At 43.7% G+C, this 17,482-nt stretch overlaps 3 protein-coding genes across 3 annotated transcripts; 2 read left to right on the top strand and 1 right to left on the bottom strand.

Moving 5' to 3' along the window:
- Positions 1-703: 703 nt before the first annotated feature.
- aste1b (asteroid homolog 1b) lies at positions 704-9,360 on the top strand. Its single transcript, XM_074612757.1, has 6 exons — positions 704-1,076; positions 3,729-3,995; positions 4,116-5,119; positions 5,226-5,457; positions 5,575-5,767; positions 7,247-9,360. The coding sequence occupies exons 1-6, from the start codon at positions 839-841 to the stop codon at positions 7,560-7,562; spliced, it is 2,250 nt and encodes a 749-aa protein (XP_074468858.1). The 5' UTR covers positions 704-838; the 3' UTR covers positions 7,563-9,360.
- Positions 7,844-13,452, bottom strand: klhl7 (kelch-like family member 7). Its single transcript, XM_074612762.1, has 12 exons — positions 13,157-13,452; positions 12,973-13,075; positions 11,877-11,970; positions 11,613-11,737; positions 11,142-11,317; positions 10,698-10,872; positions 10,393-10,535; positions 9,964-10,204; positions 9,615-9,816; positions 8,992-9,089; positions 8,712-8,895; positions 7,844-8,554 (listed from the first exon to the last, which is right to left on the bottom strand). Exons 1-12 carry the CDS (start codon positions 13,283-13,285, stop codon positions 8,389-8,391), a joined length of 1,836 nt encoding a protein of 611 aa, XP_074468863.1. The 5' UTR covers positions 13,286-13,452; the 3' UTR covers positions 7,844-8,388.
- Positions 13,453-13,917: 465 nt separating this feature from the next.
- LOC141754021 (uncharacterized) lies at positions 13,918-16,407 on the top strand. Its single transcript, XM_074612772.1, has 4 exons — positions 13,918-14,058; positions 14,988-15,066; positions 15,201-15,422; positions 15,508-16,407. The coding sequence occupies exons 1-4, from the start codon at positions 13,918-13,920 to the stop codon at positions 15,894-15,896; spliced, it is 831 nt and encodes a 276-aa protein (XP_074468873.1). The 3' UTR covers positions 15,897-16,407.
- Positions 16,408-17,482: the final 1,075 nt, after the last annotated feature.

Raw genomic sequence — 17,482 nt, 5'->3', positions numbered from 1 at the left:
TTGTCGCAGTTTGACAGTTTTTTTAAATTTTTTATTTTTTTACAACGTTTTTTTCATTTTTAAAGTGTTTTATTATTTAATTGCGTGGGGTTTGATTCAGTAGTATACGTTTAAAATACAATAAAGTGTTTTTTTATGCAGAATACACGCCTTTGTTACAAACTAGGACTTTTATTTTGAAGTGTAACAAGAAATGACCCTGCAAGACATGTAAACAGAAAGTGACGTCACATTGGTTAATAACAGCAAGTACTGTATTTTTAATTTTTTTTACAACGTTACAAGTGCTTTATTATTTAATTGCGTGGGGTTTAGATTCAGTAGTAAACGTTTAATGTGTTTTTTATGCAGAATACACGCCTTTGTTTACAAACCAGAACTTTTATTTTGAAGTGTAACAGGAAAATGACCCTGCAAGACTTGTAAACAGAAGTGACGTCACATTGTTAACTAGCTCTTGAGTTATCGCGTTCTCTCGCGAGACGCAGCGTGATTTGTTGCAGTTTGGCAGTCTTTTTCTATTTTTTATTTTTTTTACAACAGTTTTTTTCATTTTTAAAGTGTTTTATTATTTAATTGCGTGCGGGTTTAGATTCAGTAGTATACGTTTAAAGTGTTTTTTAATGCTGAATACACGCCTTTTGTTTACAAATCAGGACTTTTATTTCGAAGTGTAACAGGAAATAACCCCTGCAAGACTTGTAAACAGAAGTGACGTCACATTGGTCTCCACACACACCCTCAGACCAGCCAGGGCAGTGTCCAAACTACTCTGCGCGGCACTGAAGCACCAGCAGTGAGGAGGATAACTCATGTGTTTCCTACGCCGTGAGGTCCTATGGGTGTCCAGGGTCTGACCACGTATGTGGAGGGGAACAGAAACTTCCTCCAAGATGTGAAGTTCAGAGACAGCCGCCTGGTTATTGATGGCTGCAGTCTGTACTTCCGCCTCTACTTTAACCACGGTTTGGACCAGCAGCATGGAGGAGACTATGATGCTTTCGCTTGCCTGCTCAACCAGTTCCTCTCTGCTCTATCAGCCTGCAACATCCAGCCATATGTGCTCCTGGATGGAGGTAAGGATGCTATTGAATTCCAGCTCCTTTTATTTCAGATAACTTTTTTTAAATATGATTTTCCAAGCATGTATGATTACTTACACATTTAAATGATAGCATAAAGTCAGATGTTTTGATTAATGTAGACAGTTCTTTTGATGAATGGATTGGATTGACCAAAAACAGTTTGCTCACATTTTGTTAAAGGGGACATATGCTCATTTTCAGGGTCAAATTTTTATTTTAGGTTTCTACCAGAACATGTTTACTTGCTTTAAAACAGTGGTCTCAAACTCAATTTACCTGGGGGCCGCTGGAGGCAGAGTCTGGGTGAGGCTGGGCCGCATCAGGTATTCCACAAAAAAAGCTTTGTTAAAAAAAAAAAAAATCTTCTCAAACGTCATTATTAACAGTTCTTTAACTTGAATGGGTTCTTCTGAACATGAACTGTCCTGAACATTAATGGAACATTGAAGAACATGAACGGTTCTTCTGAACATGGCCTCTATTGCGTCTCCCACTTTTCCTGAAATTGTCTGTGCTCGTCACCAACCTTTCTCTTCACTGCAGGCTTTGAAAAAGACATGATTGGGGCTGTGTGACAAGATATATATTCATTCCACTTGGTGTCACTCCGCAATAAAGTTGTGCCTGCTGTGTTTGTGTTGCTCTGCAATTACACCACCAAACCGCTAGTTGGCGGCGGCGTCTCTATGAGTTTCCTTCTTCTTCTTGTACTACAAACAGAAACTGAGGGAGTTGGAGCTAATAACTGTTGAACCACAGAACTTTTACTGACATTACTGCAACGCCGAAAAGAGAAAATATATCTGAGTGGATTTGTGTGAACAAACATTGAAAAGATGGAGGCAGAGAGAAGTAGAACTTGGTCCTGGCCGCTCAGCATCGCTGAGAGACTGGACCAATCACAGCTGTTGCGGTCTGCGTCGCCGCGACGTGTAGTTACATTTCTGTAGAGGTGCACGTCAGGCTACGGCGTCGATTCAACGCAGAAGTATAAATCAAGCTTTAATCAAGCTTATGCGATGTTACACGGGCGCCGCCACAGTTGTTGTGAAATGTTTCTCTGCTTGCATCAAGCCCGGCCGATTGCCCGTCCCCGGGAGCCATATACCCCACTGTGATTGGTAGGTTCGTTCAGCTCGGGCTCGCGCAACAAAGGGACCTTCAACGGCAAACTGCCATTCACATAAAACTCGCGGGCCGAGGGCGCCTGGTTAGCTCAGTTGGTAGAGCGGGCGCCCATGTAACAAGACTTGGTCCTGACCGCGGCGGCTCGGGTTCGAATCCGGCCTGTGGCCCTTTCCGCATCCACTCTCTCTCTCCCCCCTTTCCAAGACTCTATCCACTGTCCTGTCAATAAAAATGAAAAAATGCCCCCAAAAAAAACTTTATAAAAAAAAAAAAAATTTGCGGGCCGCACTAACATTAAACTTTCATATCAAGGTGGGGGCCACAAAATATCGTCTTGCGGGCCGCAATTGGCCCGCGGGCCGCGAGTTTGAGACCCCTGCTTTAAAAGGTACTGTTTGTAAGAATCAGAAATGCTTCTTAGCAGCGACACCTGTGGCCGTTAAGTCAACGAAAGTCAGCCTCGGGCTCGCGCTTGTGCTCGCTCTAAATAGACATGAACGAGCATCGCTCAACACAGTGAGGCGACACACGTCAGCTAAAACCACAATATCACTGTATATTTCACCTGCTTGGCAGTAATGTTAGCAGACCAGACGAAGGTCTCTCCATGAATCAATGCTGATCCTAGTGTTGGCTTTTCCTGCCTCAGCCTCCCGACCGCGGCCGGAGGGAACAGGAAAGACACCGGCACCTGGTCGGCGACAATAACGTATCTCGCTGCGGAGCCCCGTCACTTCACAAGACACGGGAAACCTCTGTTGGTCTGGAGGAGCTGCAGAATTTATTTCTGCACAAACGTGAAAAATATGGTGCACCTTTGCAAAGGTAGTTCTCAAGCTGTGGGCGATATTTTCTAATGAGCCTGCATGTGACATAGGAAGGGGAGCCAAATCTGAATGGCTTGTTGAATCACATGTTTTCTGATCTAGACAGCTCACAAAAAACTGACTGGGTTGTCTTATTTCACAGACAACTGCATGAGCACAAGCACTGAAAAAGTGAGTTTTCATATGTCCCCTTTAAAAATGGGAAAAGTTTATCTGCAGTTATAACACCCACAAACATTTAAAGGTCTTAGTGATAACATTTTTTTGTAGACAAATATATTTTTGAAAAATAATACATCCACAGAGCCTTTAGAAAGGTGCGGAATAAAAGTATGTCTTTTCCTGATAAAAAAAAGGTTATGATTGTGAATTAATTATTAAAACATTTGTGTTGGGTCCAAAATGAATGTTTTGTTTTTCTCTGTGGAAGATATCAGACGTTTGGTTCTCGCTTCTAACAAGGCTTGTGAGCCAATAGTAAAAACAACGTTGGTATCACGTGGTATCTCTGGGTCGTCAGTTAGTGTGGAAAAAACGGATAAATGCTGAGATTGACGGTAAGCGCCTGTCAATGACTTGAAGTAAATGCAATAGTACGGGGGAGGGAGAATGTGACATCTTGTGGGTGAATGTTATCAATATTATCAATAGCACTTTTAATTTCTGTTTTTTTGTTTGTGGCTATAAGGGATCGACCCCAGTGACAAGAAGTTCCCCACTCTGCGTCAGCGTCTGCAGTCCAAGATAAAGGATGCGGACAGTCTTTCCCACGGCCGCAATGGCTCCGTTCTCCCCATCCTCACAAGAGACGTCTTCATTCAGGTCCTCATCCAGAGAGGAGTCCCGCTGTTCCAGTGTGCAGCTGAGGCTGACTGGGATATTGCATGTTTGGCTCACCAGTGGAGCTGCCCAGTTCTGACCAATGACAGCGACTTTTATATCTTTGACCTGCCAGGTGTGGGTAGCGACAGGATTTTTGTACTTTAACACGGATCTAAATCAACCTTTGTAATGAATGGTGGTGATCTCACTTGATGCTGTGCTGTTGTTTTACATATGTGCTTTGTTTTCTTAGGTGGTTATCTGCCACTCCATTATTTCCAGTGGACCAACCTCAACGGTAAAGCCTCTCACCGCTACATCTCGGCTCGGTGCTACACCACCGACGGGCTGTGTCGCTGGTTTGGCGGCATGAACCGGGAGTTGCTACCCTTATGTGCCGTCCTGGCTGGCAATGACTATGGCACTCCAAAAGATGCTGAAACACTGATAGGTCTGTTAGATGTGAATGCATTACGGAGAGGAGGAGGTGGCAGGGGTAAAGGTAGGGCACCCTCTTCCCGCATTGAGGGCTTCCTCCTCTGGCTGTCCACTTTTCCGAGTCCGGCGGAGGCCCTGGAGGAAGTGAGCAGGCTAATGGGGGAGGAAGGTGGAGGCGTTAGGGGCAAGAGAGGACAGCAGGGTGGGCTCAGTTCAAAGCTATGGGCGGGTATGCAGGAGTACCACATCACCCCTCAAAGCTCTCTGGCTCGCTGGTTCTCTGGAGGTCAGGCAGCCCCTGGAGGGCGGACCTCTGGGCTGCCAGAGTGCCTGTCGCTGGCTGCAGCGCAGGGACTGTTGGCTCCTTTAGTGGTAGATGCTCTGGTGATGCACAGGGTCCTGCTCATCCCACAGGTAGAGAACAGCAAGCTAGCCAGCAGCCACTGCAGTGCCATCACCATACGCCAGGCTATATATGGGATATTACTGCAGAGAGGCCAAGATGTACAAGCACGGGATGTGAGGGGACAAGAAAACATCAGCCAGGGTACGAGAGGTGGGAGAGTGCGAGGGGGTAGGGGGCGGGGAGGTGGTCATGTTGGTGGAGGTGGAGGTCGAGGTCGGGGCATGATTTTACCCACACAGCAGGGTGTAAATGTAGGATTTAGCATCGAACAAGCAGCCGGTGCAGCTACAGTTCAGGGCTCTAGTGCCCCCATGTTTGTAGAGGAGTACGACCGTGTGGATCTGAACTTGAAGAAAAACCACGTAGAGGCACATCCGCTCAGAAACCCCCTACGTCTAGATACACTCGGCCAGGTAAACATGACAATATAAAATATGTTGAATTTATAGTTTTTAAAGGAAATTGTTCATGTGTTTTTTTAATTACCTTTTCCCAATGTTGTCCCATAATTTTACCCAGGCTCCTGTGGCAGTTCGTCTCGGTGTCCTGTTAGAAGTCTTGGGTACGAAAGAGTCTGCCCTGGCTCCTCTTCCTCTCCACCTGAGGCTGGCTGTAGCAGTGACAGCCTTCTGGCTGCGACAGGCCACACCAACACCCTCACAGCAGCAGCTCCAGGCTTTGGTGCTGGGCATGGTTTACGATGAGCTGTCCTGGAACAACCGGCCCGGAGCTACCCACTACCCACATGCCGGTCAGTTGTGTCTTTCGTATTGTTCCACAAGGTTACAAACACTAACATGCATCTCAATAAAAAGGCAAACGTCCTTAATGATCTTAAAACCTGTTGCTGCTGTGTTCGTCATCCTAGTCCCACAGCTAAACTGGGCTGCGGAGCACAACGTGTTGACAGGGCTGGATCGACAGCGTGTGAGGCCAGGGGAGAGGCGGGGCTTGGATGTCGGAGTGGCTCACGGTTTCAGCCAATGGCAGGCCTGCCTGTGGAGTGCACTGTGTCTCAATCAGCTATTGCTGCTGCCTCTGCCTGAACCCCACCTATCATGGTAAGGAACGGGGAGATAATACACCGTTTGCATTTTCCGCCCATGAGAACTAAAGCTGCAGCTAATGACTATTTTCCTTATTGAATCATCTGCTGGTTATTTTCTTTGATCGTTTAGTCTATAAAATGTCAGAAAGTTGTGAAGAATGCCCATCACAATATCTCACAAACCCAAGTTGACATCATCTAATTGCTTGTTTTGTCTGACCAACCGTCTATTAGACTGTTCAGACATTTAATACACAATCACATATGACAGCGAAAAGTAGCAAATGTTCACATTTTAGAATCTGGAAGCGACACATTTGGCATTTTTGCTTAATAATTGTCTTAAACAAGACCACGTCCATGACAATCAAATCAATACACTTAAAGGTCCTATTGATAACATTCAGCCACTAGATGTCCCATTCTCCCTCCCCCGTTCCATTGCATTCGCTTCACAACAAGTGGTTGCTAGGCACTTACTGTCAATCTCAGCCATTTATCCGTTTTTTCCACACTAACTAGCAACTTGATTGCTGAGGACCCAGAGATGCCACGTGATACCAACGTTGTTATACTATTGGCTCACAAGCCTCGTTAGAAGTGGGATCCGAACGTCAGATATCTTCCACAGAGATAAACAAAACTTTTATTTTGAACTAGGTTTGCCGCGGTAGTCTGTTACCGGTGTTACACGGTGGTCGGACATACACTGATTACATTACTTGCCCACTGCCCCCACTGTCGTTTTGCTTTTTTTATAGAAATAAATCCCATTTAGTTCATTTTCGCGCATCAGCGCCGTGTTATAAATACATACTCGGACGACGGACGCTATAAACTGAAAATGAAAGTGTCTGCTACAGATATTGACCGTCATCTTTTCTTGTAAAATGTCCCGTGTAATCTGTAACACCAGTGTTGTCACAAGTTTATTAACCAGTGGGAACATTTCCTCACCGTCACATCCCTATTTTGGACCCGTCAAAATTTTAAAAAGGATTTCTGCACTTCATATTGGCAAACTTTCTAAAAGCTCCGTCTAAAATCTATTTAGAAAAATATTAGTGTACATAAAAATGTTATCAATAAGACCTATTAAAGGGTCGTTCATCCAAATTACAAGAAACTTTTCTCACCTGGTGGGAACTGGTCATGCAGTTAGTTTAGTTTTATTTGCAGAGGCTTAGAGATGTCTCTTGAGATTTCTGCTGCCATCCCAGTACAAGGTTGATGGAATTTTGTTTGTGGTGCTCAAAACATTGAAATGATGTGAAAACAAATCAGAGTATTAATAAAAACACTGTTTCCAGAAGAGCACATTGCTGAAGGATTTTTGTAAATGTAATTTTCAATGTTTTTTTTCTCGAAAGACCTTTTCAAATTCCATTCACCTCCATTTTATCGGGGAAAATCTAAAAATATTTTCAGGTACCACCATGGTTAAGTGCAAAAAAATATATTTTGATGTAATTTGGTTGCCTCCCTCTCTCAGGTTGTACAGTGGTACCTTGGTGCACGGCCTCCTCAAGTACTTGAAAGGAGGCGGAGCTGCTGAATCCCTCCTAGCCGGGGGTCACTTGTCCGGACAACTCTACTCCTCCCTGCTGGGCGCTGTGAGGAACTGCAGCTTCAAAACCCATCCCTCCTCTTCGGCAGCAGGGGGGAGGAATAGAGGCAGAGGCGGAGGCCGGGGAAGGAGAGGGAGAGGGAGAGGTGGGAGAGGAGGAAGGGGAGCGGGGAGAGGGACTGGGGAGATAAACAACAGGTTTTCTCTTCTGATGAGCGACGAAGAGTTTGATGATGATTGATGAGAAAAATGAACTGATCGATATGAAGCACCTGCTAGGGGCCAAATGAGGGAGGACATTCCAGTGTTTTATCAAACACACTCAGGGAATGATACAAATGGTGATGAACTGCATGTCTTAATTTTTTACCAATGAGCTTCTGCCTTTCTAACCGCGTTGCACTAATTTAACCTTCCTCACTACCTGAATGTCAGATCAGTATTGTCAAAGCACACTCTTGCCATATTTTAGCAGATTTAGGAGTGCTTTTATTAAAGTAATGTCACTGTAATTAAGGCATGTTTTCACTTGACAGTTTTATTCAACACAAGATTTAAACAGTAAATGTCTTGTTGTATTATCTCCATTTAGCAGAAAGTTGTATGGCAGCTAATGTCATCTTAATGAGTAACTCATGAAATTGTATTTTATCGCAGAGGCCTTCATAGTCATGAATTTGGTGCTCAGGTTTATTCAACTTTCTATGATAAAAAAATAGAAATCAAACTTGACATGTTTTTTTCATCACATTCAGTTAGCTTTTACTCCTTCTCTATAAAGTCAGTTTTAAGTTACAGTGCGTTACAGAAGCACTCTTATTAAATATTTACACAACGAAGCTTCAACTATTCATAAATGCAGTATATCTACACTCTGTAACAGCACGCAATTCACAAGCGACAGAAACAACAAAATAAGGACCAAAAAAAAATCAACATGACCAGTTCTCTGCCTAAACACACACGTCAATATTCACATTAGTAGGAGCTGTCGGGCCTCGTCTGGAGCCCTAACGCAGTGTCTGAGCCGATCACAACTTAACATACTCTGACATTTTCCTCTTGTCCTATGTGGCTGATGAGGTTGAGGCAGATGAAGCGGCAGGGGCTGCAGCGTGCGACTGCGAGTCTATGAGGTCCATGTCTTCGTCTTCGTTTACTCCACACGTGTCGACCACGCAGATCAGGCAGCTGGTGACGGGAAATGCTCGCACCTTGCTGCAAGTCACCCACCTGAGCACAGAAGAGAACTGATTCAGAGGCAGCATGAAGTGGGAATAAATACAGTATTTACATTCAGGGTTTATAGAATTCCCAGTATTAGTGACAGAATTCAATGTCTATTAATCAATTAGTTTTGTTTTAGTAATATTTAGGATAATCCACTGACCTGTCAGTATCAGTGTGGTACTCCAGGACGTGTCCGAGCCGCCCCACACCTTGAAACCCCGCCAGCACATAGATGACCTCACCGACCGCTGCGCACTTCACCGTCACACCTCGCCACGGCATCACCGAAGCAGCACGCCATTCGTTACTGGCAATGTCGTAGTACTCCACCGAGTCCAGTCCACCTAGAAACACACACACACGCAAACCGCATCAATGCTACAGCCGCTAAGTTTAATAGTATTATTACTACTATTATAATAATATCAATTCTTTTGTACCCAGAGCCCCCTGCCCTCCAACAGCATAGATCCTGCTGTTGACCACCACCAGCCCGTGGTTCTTCCTGGACTCTCTCATCCCACACAACTCCCTCCATCTGAGGACAGAAAGGAGACAGGGACAAGAAAAAGGGATTGAGGAAGTGTGTAACAGAGAACACAGATAACAACAGTAGCAATGCAACAAAACATTATGCGATTTACCACTTCAGTGTGCATGTGATTATTGTCAGGTATGAAAAATCTAGTTTTGTACTTTATGTCTCGATGCTCTTTTGTGGAGAAATTTCCACGACCTCCTGGTCCGATAAAAGCTTTTCAAAGTCCATTCAATAAAATAAAAAATGAATCTTGTACAACTAAAAAGAAGGCTACTTATCCTCTTTTCTGAGACATTTTGGGGATGCACAGTTTTCTCCAAACAACATTGATATGAATATACAGACTTGTAAATAAAGAAAGTTCTTGCCTTTCCTACTTTTGTCAGCCAGTACATAGCAACAGTGTTTCCCCTCATCTTCCTTTTCATTGTCCCATTCATAAACACTTTAAACAAACCAGTGGCAGAAAAAAAAAATCACCGTTTGGGTTGTACAACCACTGTATATGTTTGTGTGACTCACTTTTGAGTGTTGGGGTCGTAAACCTCGCAGTTGTTGAGGACCCTGCCGGACACATTGTTGCCCACCGTGCCTCCACACACGTATATGAGCCCGTTGGCCTCCACTGAGCCGTGGCTGCAGCGCGCCAGCAGCATGCTGGTTTTCACCTGCCAAGACTCCGTTCTTGTGTCGTAGCATTCGAAAAGGTCGAGGGCAGAGCTGCCTGCAGAGATACACACGTACAGTACATAACATCATGATTAAATCCTCTCTTTCCCACATGAAGGATCACCAACGTCCACTCTCCCCAACCCACAAACCTCCCCAATCCCAGGTCCCAAGTTCACCCCTTCCACCTCCCCGTGCTCACCCACTTCCGACCCCCCAGACGTGTAGATCTTGCCCTTGGCGGCGCAGGCAGCCAGGCTGTCGCGAGGCGTGGGCGGACCCAGCTTGGAGTACCAGCTGTCCTTCAGGACGTTGTAGCAGTCCATGCGCTTGATGGGGAAGAGCTGTGAGCCGCCCAGGATGTAGACCACATTGTCCCAGAAGATGGCTGTGGCGTCCCGGCGCTTCTCGAAGGGGCAGCGGATGTCTGTCCAGGTGGAGTCCTGCATGGAAAGCCGGACTTACGCTATGATTTCAATAGACTGTACTATACAAACCTATAGAGATAATGTTTGCAATATCTGATGTGACTTTTCAACTAAAACCCAAAATTGGAGTTCTGACATTTCCCACTTTAATATTGAACAAGAGTATATATCTATACAACATGTTACTGACGTAAGCCTGGTACCTTGGGGTTGAAGTAGCGGCAGGACTGAGGCTGGGAGCCTCCAAACAGAGCGATGCGGTAGTCGTGCTTCTTGCGTCGCGGTCGGCTGCTCTCTCCCAGATCCTCCCGATCCTCCAGGGACAGCAGGTGGTAGCGCATCCCGCCTGGTACGAAAGCACATGCTGTTTTATATCTGTTGTGTGTGTGCTCAGGTCAGCAGTAAAGCAGTTTTAACCTGCTCATGAATCTGAATCTACAACATGAGATGGATGCAAATGATGGTTTATGGGTTGCTGTGTAATGTATGCGTTGCTCCTCCTACTCACTGATGACCATCTTGAGACACTGCGGGTTGTCCTGGATGAGGGGCTCAGCCTGCACCCTCTTGGAGAGGAAGGTTTTGGAGACCAGAGGGAAGCGAACGCACCCCAACACCTCCACCATGTACTGCTGTCTGTTGCACACGTCGTACTTCAGCCAGCGCACTGCCGCATCATAAATCTGAACACAAATGTAACAACAAAACATGAGGGAACATACAGGTTATAGGAGGTATTGTTTTTAGCCAGAGCTATCAGTCAACTTTGTCCTGATGTGATGACACCCCATTTATGTGAGAATCCAAGTTGAGAGAAAAGTACTTTTCATCAAAAAAAATTGTCAGGGACTTATCATTTTCCCACAATTTAGCATATTTTTCTTTAGCATATTCTTAAAAATGATAGCAAAAAAGAAACTAAGCATTATTCAAAGAGTGTGTACATGTGTACCTGGGCCTCAGCACGGACAGTGAGTTTGTCGTGGTGCAGCAGGTGTGAGAGCTGTTTGACGTCCAGTTGCAGGAACTCGTCCAGTTTGTAGACTTCAGTGAAGTGGAGCTCGAAGAAGTCCTCTGCCGCTGCCTTCAGCTCGGGACAGTCCATACAGTCTGCCAGGGAGGAGATACCTGCAGGAGGAGGACAGGACAAGGATCAGTCAGTTTAATGAGTTACACGTGGCAGGCCCGACCCAAACATGTGGGAAAATGTAATATTTAAATAAACAAAAATGCCCTTGATTATACACAGCAGGCACAAATACCAGTTAAACTCACTCAGCTGGAATTGTTTGGCCCGTAGTAGTAATAGTAGTTTAATAATTGATGCTGGTGACTCAATAAACTAAGAATCAAAGGGCTCAACAAATTGTGAGGTAAAAGCAAATGAGATATGATACAACCTTGACTGTATTTCTGTTCTTACCAAGGCAATTTGTTGCATCAATTTGTCCTTTGAGGAACTCCACACACATCTTCTTCACAGGCTCAATCTGGTACTGGTTGGCTGCATCCAGCAATGACTGGACGTTACTGCTGTTCACCGAAATCCTGACACACACACAATCGTTAAAGAGGTGCTTCCGATTAAATTAGGTGAATGTAACATAAGTTAAAAGAGGATTGTCTAATCTGCTGTGAAGTTTAGCACTCTTAAATGTCACACCCGACTTTTAGACAAGATTCTTACCGAGCTGTGTAAATAAATTCAATCAACAGCTCAATGATCTCCGGCTCGGCACTCCTGAGCTCCACCTCATGGGACATCGACTCCATCATTCTGGCTGGAGGTGATGAAAGAGAGAGGTATAGAAATAGAAACATATTACCAACAATACATGGCAGCAAAAAATATTTTTGCTGCCATGCTTGGCAACAGTTTGCACTGTATAATTAATAATGTGTTTGTGTCTGTGTGGTCCACCAGGGCTCAATGTTAAATCTGTTTGTAACTTCTTACACGTATAAATCAATCCGGGTCGGTGTCCCACGCGCGCTCGCGTGTGGCTACGCTGTTCAGACTCAGACTCCAACACAAACTACACGGAAGCACCAAAACCGCAAAGTTATATCTAGTGAAGCCCGTATAGCAAAACAGTGTTGGCCACGGTCGGAGGACGCAGGGGAGACCGTAGCTTTGGTCTCCAGGGCCAGAGTCTCTGCTGTACTCTGCTCCTCTGCCTGCCTGCTTGCCTTCACTCACACACCGCGCTCGTTACTCGCTCAGCCCGCTCCACCTCTACACGTGCATGCGCGCACACTCCACACTGCAGAAGACTTCGTAGCTCTGAGAATGTCTAGTGAGTGTAGAGTGGACGTTTGTGCAGAAATAACTGCTGTAGCTCTTCCAGACCAACAGAGGTTTCCCGTGTCTTGTGAAGTGACGGGGCTCCACAGCGAGAAACGTTGTCGTCTCGTTACCGACCGGGTGCCGGTGTCTCCCCTGTTCCCTCCAACCGCAGTCGGGAGGCTGAAGCAGGAAAAGCCAACACTAGGATCAGCAGTGATTCATGGAGAGACCTTCGTCTGGTCAGCTAACATTACTGCCAAGCAGGTGAATTATAGAGTAATATTGTGGTTTTAGCTGACGTGTGTCACCTCACTGTTTTGACGGATGCTTGCTCACATCCAGGTAACACGTGCACACGGGCTCGCACGAGCAACAGGACACTGACTTTCGTTGACTTAACGGCCACAGGTGTCGCTATTACAACCAATTTCTGATTCTTACAAACAGCCCCTTTAAAAGTATGTCAATGGTTCTGTGATTTTGTGTCCATACTTACTGGTGAACATGAGGCTGAAGAAGTGGCTGGCAGCAGCCAACACTACTCTGTGGGCAGGAAAGTGTTTCCCCTGAACCAACAGGGTCACATCACAGAGAGTATCCTGAAGAAAACACACACACACACACACAGTAAATGCCTCATGTCAAGCCCTCCATACACCCTCTTTTGTATTTCCTCTTACCTGTTTCCTCAGGTTGTTCATGACTCCCATGATGCTAGACAGCTGTCTGTACTCCTCTTTGATGGCACACTTCCTCTCGCTTTTCTTCTTGGTGCTTGCAGCCTTCTCTGGAGATGCCACCCCCGCCATGTCAGCCTGGTTAATAATGCCAGCAGTGTGTGTGCAGCTGCAGGAAGACCTCTTTGTTGTTGCTCACCTACTTGCTGTAATGCAAAGCTTCCAGCAGCTTTTGTTGTGATTTTATGAACTAAAAAAGCCTCCAGTTTAAATGCTGCTTCTCCTTGAACACTCGTAGAGATAAACTCATTAAGAAAACTATAAACATGACCTTTCTGTCATGTCAAAGCAGGGATAAAACAGGTTAGAGTAGTGTGTTTTATGTAAGATAGCTTTAGCTCGGGTTGTGGTTTTCTTCTTCTACGGTTTCTGCTTTTGTTGTCGCTTACGCCCTCTGGCGACCACGTGTGACACATTGCAGGATTGCGGAACTGATTTACCTTTTTTTTAAAAAGTTTGTATATCTCTAGTGAATATTTTTTTTGCATTCAAAACAAAAAGTTTATTGTATCATTTGGAAATAGCAAATGTCATATTTTATATACAGCCAGTGAATTACAGCTATGATGTGCAACAGCTGAGTTTTGTTTACCTCGCTGCTGCAGCTCACCTGTAGGTGCACCTGTCAGTCTGTCACGTTCATATCTTTACAGTAATCCAGAAAAACATAACCAGGAAGACAAAGGGTTTTTTCAGAGAGTCGCATGACTGTGCAGGAATGTGCGGACAACAGATCAGATGCATTGTCAGAAATAATTGACCCGAATAACGAATTGAGAGCTGCAGGGAAAATGCTCCGTTTCCTCTGCTGCTGCTGCTCCTCAAGTGAAAACTCCACCGATGAGGTATGTGTTTATGAACTTTTATGTAAATGTTAATGCGTCCTATTCGACGAGAAACTTGACCACTGCTTTGCTCCAGTGAGATTACTGAATGGTATGAGCCCATTACTGCTGATCAGTGGTGGGATGTAACTAAACATTTACTCAAGTACTGTACTTTGGTCAAATTCGACGTATACAAGTAGGGTGAATTAGCCTAAAGTGGGACATTTTTTGCATTTCAGACTTCTTCTGGAATATATTGCAATACGAAGCCAATACATAACCCAGTAAATCCCCAGGATGTGTCCTAATCAAACTAAAAAATAAATAAATATCAGACATATCAGTACTCTTAGTGCCAATTTGTCTCAGACAAATCTTTATTTCCTAATGTGGGACAGTCATGTCCGAAATGTGGAACACTAAAAAAGTCTGTTAATAGACCTAAATCACCTTAATTAATGTAGGATTACTCAAGGCTAAATGTGCAATCCCATGTTCATTAATTTTACCACTTACAATGTTATTGCTGTTACAAAACCTAGGCTTATAGGTGGGGATGTTACATGGAGAATCAATCAACATCAAACAAACAATAATAGTTTTGAAAAATGTAGGCAGATTAGAAAGTCATTAAATAGCCTATATTATCATATCTGTTATGCGGAGAAAGCATAATTAAATGCACAGCAAAATAAATCATGAATCTGCTGTGAATTGCAATGTTAAACCGTTAAATTAGGGAACACATACAGCCATGACAGGCATAGGGTAAAGTGGGACAATGAAAAATTTGATTGAAATAACAAATATAGATATGTTTTTTGCTTGATACATAAACACTGAGTTGGTGCACTGAGTTTTCATGTATCAGTCTTTATGTCTCTTTCTGAAAAGTGCCAATTAAGAAAATAATTTTCTGTAAAGAAAACTGTGCTATTCTATTACAGAGACAGCCTCTCCTGCACCCCACACCACCTGACCTGAATGGAGTTGGATCAGCCAGGCAGACCCGGCCAGCACACAGTGGTACATAATCTCTCTAAATGTCTTTCTCTCAGAACTGTACACTTAAAATGAATAAAATTATGGATGGATTTGAACGACATGTGTTCTTTTTTGTGCGTCTTTATGTGTGTCTGTACTCTTTTTTTCCCCTCCAGATGCTCAGACCGTGAAGCGGATCGGCAGGCTGGTGATGAGGCGAGCATGTGTGCTAGAGCTAGACCAGAGGTTTTCTGACATGGCAGAGACCTTCAACGAACAGCACGAGCGCTATGAGGCAATGGTGCGACATATCAGCAACCTGCGTCAGAGCTACGGCTGTAACCACGATGACACCCTGGCTTTAGCCGCATGTATGGGGGCGATCAGAGACGAGCATGGTGAGTGACACACTCGGAGCTCTCTGCCTGTATTTTCTGTTTCCTTTGTTTCTCTTTTTCCATCTCCATCTCTCTCCACTTCCAGAGGCCACGTACAGGGTCTCCCTTAAATTGAAGGGCTACGACTTCTCCCTCAATGTGGTTCCTGTGGGCAAAAGTGAGGAGCAACCACTGCCTCCACATCTGCAGTTGGCTCAGGATGAAGTGAAGGGCATTTCTGAGAGCGCCAAAGCCACCATCGCAAAGTGTACCACACTGCAAGAGATGATTGGCTGGCTGCTACGTAGCAGGGATCAGATGGCAGAGCAAGTGAAGGGGGCTGCAGCCACACACCAGGAACAAGGAAGGCTGAGTGAGAACCTGGAGGAGAACCTTAAGGAAGTGAGGAGGGCGAAGGAGTTGTCGCTGGGATACAGACAGCGGGCCGGGGAAGTCCTCACTGAGGCTGCACAGATAGCAGGGGCTTATCTCTAGTTCATGCACATTTTAGATACTTAATTTGAATCCACCAATTATAATAGGATTTAAATATTTACAGAGGTTATACACACTCTTTGATACAGACACACACAGAAAATCATGCATGTTTTTAAATATACGAAGTATACTCTCTGCTTTGCAGGCCATTGCAGCCTCTTGTATCACGTTTGTTATAAGAACAGACACACTTGCGATGATATCTGCCTTTTAAATGTTTTATTCAACTTTTAATACATATAGCAAAGGCTCACTTTAACACTTAAACTATATCAAAGACAGCATTTTCCTGGGTGGGTGTAATATTACCAGCTAACATTAGGGGGCATTGCAGACTTACTTTACTATTCTAATCTATTCCTCAGATTTAGTCTGTTTTTTCAGAAATCACACCACATACATAGAGATTCCCTGAAATCCAGAATCAGGTATCAGAATAACAAATGTATTTCTATTTTTTTGTAGAAATTTGTATCTGATTAGACACTTAAATGTTTGCAAAACTTTACCACGATGAAAGATGTTCTCATTTCTTCTATAGTGCAATAGAGGACAGGACACAGTCTCCTATAGCAGCAATGGGGATTGAACTGGAGGATTGTTGTGATTGTGCATGTAGTGTTTTGTTATTAACATTCAGAAAGAGCTGATTTACTGATTATTCTCCACAGAAGCCCATGCATTTTTTAACTGATTAAAAACCACAGCCGTCCATCTGCTATTAATGTGAAAGCAAACAAACACATGGTCATATGCAGCCTTGAAAATTATTTTTGGATAATCCATTGTTCCAGAGGTCATTGTCAAGTGGTCATGCATTATTTATCTGACGGAGACGGTCCTGCTTTCACCTTCAGCTTTACAGATTAATTTGGCATGAAGTGTGCAGGATGTGGTGGGCAAAACCTGAGCATTCATCTTCTTCAAAGATCTTTTTATTAATTGTCAATAATCAGTAGAACAGTCACTATACAGGGAAAGTTAATTTTTGTTTTTCTGAACAACACTCACCCATGACACAACACATCAACCAATCATACCTGACAACAACATACTCACAGACAGCCACAGCTGGCCACAAAGGACCTAACTGATTCTCAATCATGGATACATACAATTCAAATTGTAGAGAATCCAACACAGGGAGAGTATCCACAAATAAGTCATGAAATAATAATAAGAAGAAGAGAAAAAAAAAATGAAACTATATATATATATACCTACATACACACGCACATACACATACATACATATATATATACATATATATATATATGTATGTATATGTATATACATATACATATACATATACATATACACATACATACACATACACATACACATTCACATACACAGAATTCATCTTTAAATAAAAAAAGGGAAATAAAACAAGTAAACTGCCAACATTTAATAAAAAAAAGTATGTTTAATAAAGGAAAACTATATTAACTATGTCCTTCATGACTTTGATTCCATGTTTGTGCCACAAAATGGTTAAAAAAATAACTGATTATATTAATAATTTAACTCAATATATGTTTTACTGTTACTGACTAAACATTTTTCAACTGCAATTTATATGC

The sequence above is a fragment of the Sebastes fasciatus genome, chromosome 17 (genome assembly GCF_043250625.1).
Source record: "Sebastes fasciatus isolate fSebFas1 chromosome 17, fSebFas1.pri, whole genome shotgun sequence".
Classification (NCBI taxonomy): domain Eukaryota; kingdom Metazoa; phylum Chordata; class Actinopteri; order Perciformes; family Sebastidae; genus Sebastes; species Sebastes fasciatus.
Note: the sequence above shows the minus strand (reverse complement) of the source record. Positions and strands in the feature narration are given on the sequence as shown.

Excerpts from the sequence above, each read along its gene's own strand:
- aste1b (XM_074612757.1), top strand. The coding sequence starts at position 839 with ATGGGTGTCCAGGGTCTGACCACGTATGTGGAGGGGAACAGAAACTTC. Across the intron at positions 1,077-3,728 it reads ATATGTGCTCCTGGATGGAG|GGATCGACCCCAGTGACAAG; the intron begins GTAAGGATGCTA and ends TGTGGCTATAAG. Across the intron at positions 5,458-5,574 it reads TACCCACTACCCACATGCCG|TCCCACAGCTAAACTGGGCT; the intron begins GTCAGTTGTGTC and ends TCGTCATCCTAG.
- klhl7 (XM_074612762.1), bottom strand. The coding sequence starts at position 13,285 with ATGGCGGGGGTGGCATCTCCAGAGAAGGCTGCAAGCACCAAGAAGAAA. Across the intron at positions 10,536-10,697 it reads GTGTCTCAAGATGGTCATCA|GCGGGATGCGCTACCACCTG; the intron begins GTGAGTAGGAGG and ends CTTTCGTACCAG. Across the intron at positions 10,205-10,392 it reads GCCGCTACTTCAACCCCAAG|GACTCCACCTGGACAGACAT; the intron begins GTACCAGGCTTA and ends CTTTCCATGCAG.
- LOC141754021 (XM_074612772.1), top strand. The coding sequence starts at position 13,918 with ATGACTGTGCAGGAATGTGCGGACAACAGATCAGATGCATTGTCAGAA. Across the intron at positions 15,067-15,200 it reads GACCCGGCCAGCACACAGTG|ATGCTCAGACCGTGAAGCGG; the intron begins GTACATAATCTC and ends TTTCCCCTCCAG. Across the intron at positions 15,423-15,507 it reads GGCGATCAGAGACGAGCATG|AGGCCACGTACAGGGTCTCC; the intron begins GTGAGTGACACA and ends CTCCACTTCCAG.